Source organism: Arachis ipaensis, chromosome B04 (assembly GCF_000816755.2).
Source record: "Arachis ipaensis cultivar K30076 chromosome B04, Araip1.1, whole genome shotgun sequence".
Lineage (NCBI taxonomy): Eukaryota > Viridiplantae > Streptophyta > Magnoliopsida > Fabales > Fabaceae > Arachis > Arachis ipaensis.
In genome coordinates, this window is record NC_029788.2 from 2395188 (window position 1) to 2400152 (window position 4965).

General features: G+C 36.4%; 1 protein-coding gene across 3 annotated transcripts in view; it reads left to right on the top strand.

Annotated features, from left to right (window-relative positions):
- The window catches only part of LOC107638255 (protein PRD1), a 7623-nt gene that overhangs the window by 1037 nt on the left and 1621 nt on the right, over positions 1–4965 (top strand). The window contains exons 2-7 of one of the 3 annotated variants that reach the window (XM_016341438.2): positions 13–122; positions 210–385; positions 1127–1435; positions 2012–2972; positions 3074–3782; positions 4436–4716. In XM_016341438.2, the coding sequence (XP_016196924.1) occupies positions 13–122; positions 210–385; positions 1127–1435; positions 2012–2972; positions 3074–3782; positions 4436–4716 (2546 nt within the window). Of the gene's footprint in view, positions 1–12; positions 123–204; positions 556–1126; positions 1436–2011; positions 2973–3073; positions 3783–4435; positions 4717–4965 lie in introns of all 3 variants that reach the window. The other 2 variants (XM_021120414.1, XM_021120413.1) reach the window with 2 other exon arrangements.

Here is a 4965-nt window from a genome sequence, read left to right on the forward strand (position 1 = left end):
TTGAGTGTACAGATACACTGCCTTGGGGTTCTTCTGAATTGTGAAAATGATGATCTAATAACACATATCAGAGATGTATACAGCCTCATTACCATTCTTGTTACCGGTCTTCAATTGCCAAGGTGAACAATTGTATTGGTTCTGTTATGCATAATAGTTTTTTCAAATTTGATTTGGATGTTTGTAAGCCCTCTACTTCCTCAGTGCAGTGACGAGATCCGTGGCGAGATCCTTTTTGTCCTTTACAAACTGTATGCTCTTAAGAATACATCTGCTGAGGGAGATGACACTGATATCTTAGTTCCCTTTTGTCCGAAGCTCCTGTACCTATTGGGAGATGTTCTCATGAAGACTCAAAATGATGATGTTCGCTTGAATTGTATTGGTCCGTTATCAATCTCACAATCTTTTTGTTTGTTGCTGAAGTTTCAATTTCCAGTATCTCTGTTTTGTTTGCGACGAGGCCAGTTTTGGACATTTAGTAAGATTTGACATCAAGAATTTCTATGATAGTTGTTATTGGCAGTTACACTGGTTCAACATGCAGTTAGTTAGGTAGGTCTTGGTGTGTGTAGTTAGTTAGAAATTCATTCTCATTTCATTTAGAGATTACTAACATGTCTTTTGTCTTACTTAGCTTGTCATGTATATTTTCTCATTCACAATTCCAAGCTCTCTCTTTTCTCTCTGTTACTTGGTCCTCATGCTTTCGTCTTAAGGAGCTGATACCATTGGCACTCTCCAAAACATGTTTTTACTCTTTCTTGCATTGAAACTCATTACAAACAAGATGATACAATCTAATAGATTTTTGCAATTAGGAGGCCCTATCTCCTGGTGCTGTTACACGGTGACAATATAAAAAGACACAAAAGGTTGCCATATTATGCAGAACTTCATATATGATCATCTGTATATCATGATATCAATAAGATTGGTTTTCTGCTTGTATCTCTCTAAGACTATGCATACATAAGCTACAGACTATATATGCTAAGCAGACAATGCTGGATTAATGAATGAGTCATTAATGTTAGTCAGCAACAGAAAAGACTCACTCTGTAGTATGACATAACTTTCAGTATTGTTTTACTTTGACTAACAGTTCTCCTTCATTATTGATTAGCACTTTTGACTATGTTGGCTCAAGGACATTTGCTCAGGGAAGAAAGTGCATATGATACTTGTCACCTTTCTTACTCTGATGGAGCTGACTCTGAAGAAAACATTGAGGGAGCCAAGGAGTTGTCTCTGGTTAATCTGCTTGCAGAAGCCATCAAAGGTCCACTGCTTTCATCGAACAGTCAAGTCCAAATCAGCACTCTGGATTTACTATTTCATTATCTGTCTTCAATCGGAACTTTAGACAATCAGATTCATGTCATGGTAGAAGAAAACATTGCAGATTATGTATTTGAAGTATTAAGATTATCAGGTAAGTACACACTTAAAAATTGCTAACTAGTGTGTCCTTGCGTTACTGATAGGTTCAGGGAGTAGCAGAAACAGTAGGCTTTATTGATGAACTAGGGATTGCAAATCACAATTCCCTTATTGGAATACACGGTTGGAACTACCAACTGTGGACGGAGTTCTTCCTCTCCAATTCTAACAGTTTTAATAGAAAATTCACAAAACTAAAATTAACTAATCAACTAGTATTTATAGGCAGCAGCTAGGACTAAGAACTATTGCCCTTATGCCTGCTAGTGAAGCTCAAAGGAAACAACCAGATAGCTAATTCACAGCAATTAGGAACTAAAACAACTAAAAACCAGCAAGTAGACTACTTGCCTTTCCTCTTGTAAACTAAACCAAACCGGTTTCTATCAGTTACAGTCTGGATTCATTGCTGATCGAATGAAATGTATAGTCAGTTACCTGGATGAGTTTGATTGGTCTAGTTTAGCTTAGCTCATCTTTTTCCTTTTAAAGTTTGTAAAATGCGATTCTTAATTTGGATCTTCATGTTACAACAAAGTGACTTATGCTGTTCCATTTTTATGAACAGATTGTAAGGATCCTGTAGTTAGGATGTGCCTTCAGGTACTTGATTTTTTATCAACTGATAAGGAAGCTTTCAAACTAAGGCTTGTTATTGGGTTTCACACTCTGATTCTAGTATTACATTATGTGGCTGAAGTTCCTTTTCACCCAGCTCAATACCAGACTGTGAAGCTCATTTATGAATGCATTTCTGAGTGCCCTGGAGCTGTATCATCTTCTCAAATGGAGGAGTTGGTTCTTGTTTTGATAAAAATGCTTAAAAAGAATTCTAATGGAGAGATGGGTATGACTCCTGATACTTTTATAATGGCTTGCTCAGTCTTTGTGGCCCTTATCAGATCTCCATCTTGTAATGGAGATTTAGATCTGCCAAAATCTGTTGAGGATGCAGTGAAACATGCCGCATTAGCTTGTATCTGCATCTCTGAAAGGGACATTAACCAAATCTTGCAATGTTTGTACCTACTTAAAGAGGCATATGCATACAGTCATGATGGGAACACCATCAACTCTAGTAAGCTGACACTTAGAAGCTGCATTCTAGATATATGTAATACACATTTGCTTCCTTGGCTCATATCTGGCATCCATGAAATGGAAGAGGAAATTGTCCTGGCTGTGCTTGAAACTTTTCATTTGATACTTTTGCATTCTAGTAATGATGCCATGGAATTTGCAGAGTCCCTGATTTCATCCAGTTGGTTCAGTTTTTCATTTGGATGTTTGGGTTTGTTTACTGGAGATAGGATGAAATATAGAGTATATTTGTTACTCAGCTCACTCATAGATTCTCTCCTGGGAAATGATTCTGGACAACTAATTAGAGATGCTGCATTGGACCTACCATCCGATCCTGTTGACTTACTCTTTCTACTTGGGCAGAGGAGAAGTAACAATTTAAACTTGCCCTCTTGCCAAACTGCTATTTTGCTGATTATGTATACTAGTACACTATATGATGAAAGGTTGTTGAACTGCCCATTTCATTTTATTCCTATTTCTGTATTTGACAATTCATCGACATCTATGTTTCCCTAACAGCAGTATTCTGACTTTCATTTACCAGAATTGCTGATGAGAAGTTGGCTTTAGCTTCCCTTGAACAATATATTCTTCTTAATGGAAGTGATTTTCAAGATCCAACCAATGATAACTTGATAGTGACGCAACTGGTAAATCTGTTCGGATTGTTAAGGGGTCTTGGCAAGATGAACCACGAAATTCATTACAGTCGAGAAGCTGAAGAGATTCTGTTTCGGCTCATAAAGAATGATGAATGGGATTTACTTTCTGCAAGGATTCACACAGTATCATTGAGGTGGTTGTTTCAACAAGAGAATATAGTCGAATCCTTGGGTCATCAGATTTTAGCATTCTGCAGAAGCTACAACTTAGAAGGAGGTGACATAATTACTGGGAACATTTATCAAACTATAGATGTACAGACGCTTGCAGAGTTGGTATCTGAAAAAGATAATTATGGAGCTAGACTTTTCGTATGCTTATTGGCACAGCTCTTTGAGGAAGAAGGTCAAGAACATGATGTGATTTCTGTTCTGAATCTTATGGCAACCTTAATTCACATCTGTCCAGCTGCTTCTGACCAGCTATCTTTGCATGGAATAGGGTCAACAATCAGGAATTGGTGCTATTCGAGCAATACCTTTTCAGAAACTACTTTCATGTCCATCTTGCTTTTAGTTTTTAACATTTTGAGTTCAGTGCATCCTGAAGCACTTTCAGCTGATCAGAGTTGGATTGCAGTAACCATGAAGGTATATAATTATGCACATTGCTTCCTATTGTTAGAAAGTTTGTTTAGAGTATTGAAGTTGTTTAGAGATTATATAAATTAATCATGACCATGTTTAGATATTCTAGTTTTGGTTTGGTTAAATTATCATTTTAGTCCTTGCAATTTACGCTAGCTTTGGATTTGGATTTTGGAACCTGGACTTTCTAGTTCCATTTACTCCTAGTCCTAGCCATTTATCAGACTTAGTATAGTCAGTGATCCTCCATGTGTAGTCTCTATCCAATGATGATAATATTATCGAGTTCTGATCATATGGGTGTCATTTTGCCAAACTTTTACATCTAAAATCCTGAAGGAAGCTAGCTAGTATCCAGACTGCAAAACATAACTCTTGTGAATTGCGATGCTCATGTTTGAATTTGGAAAAGTATGATAGTATGAATAGGTAACAGGCCAAAAACAACAATCTGGGGATCAGTTGCAAGAATATTAGAATCGAGAGTCTAAAATGTAGTAGCTAAATTGAACTGGAATATATAATAGCAAGACCGCAGTTAGAGAAGGGTTGAATGCAAATGTGCATTGATGCTACCATTTTTTTCGTGAACAAACTACTTTTAACACTATGATTTGTCCAGTGATTGTTCTAACAGCATGTTACTGATTCTGCAGATGATGGAGTATTCTATTCCAGCTGAAAATTCTGATGTTTTAAGTAATGAAAGTCTCTTTGTAATTGGTATTCTTTCCTTGATTTTGCATCTTTCCACCAGTAAAGCACTTGAAGAGGCATCAAAGACTATTCTTTTCAATACTAGCATAATATCTGTAGTCAATACTGCAGTCTGTGCTGCTGCATCAAAGGGACCCGCTTTGGTTGACCATGATGAGGGAACAAGCACTGGAGAAACATTAATCTTTGTTCTTTTGCTTCATTACTTCGCTATTAGAAGGTATAAAAGATCGTATCAGCACAATGAAATAATAAATTATGTGAGTAAACTACTAAAAACGCACATGAATAATTTGTTGTTGACAAAAATGCACTCAAATTTTGTTATCGACAAAAATGTCCTCAAATATTAAAAACGCGACAAAAATACCCAAAAGAATATTATTTTTTTTGTAAGTAGCAAATAACTTTTGTATTTGACAAATCGCTTATGTATTTGGGCCAAAATTTTCTAGGACTATTTAGATAA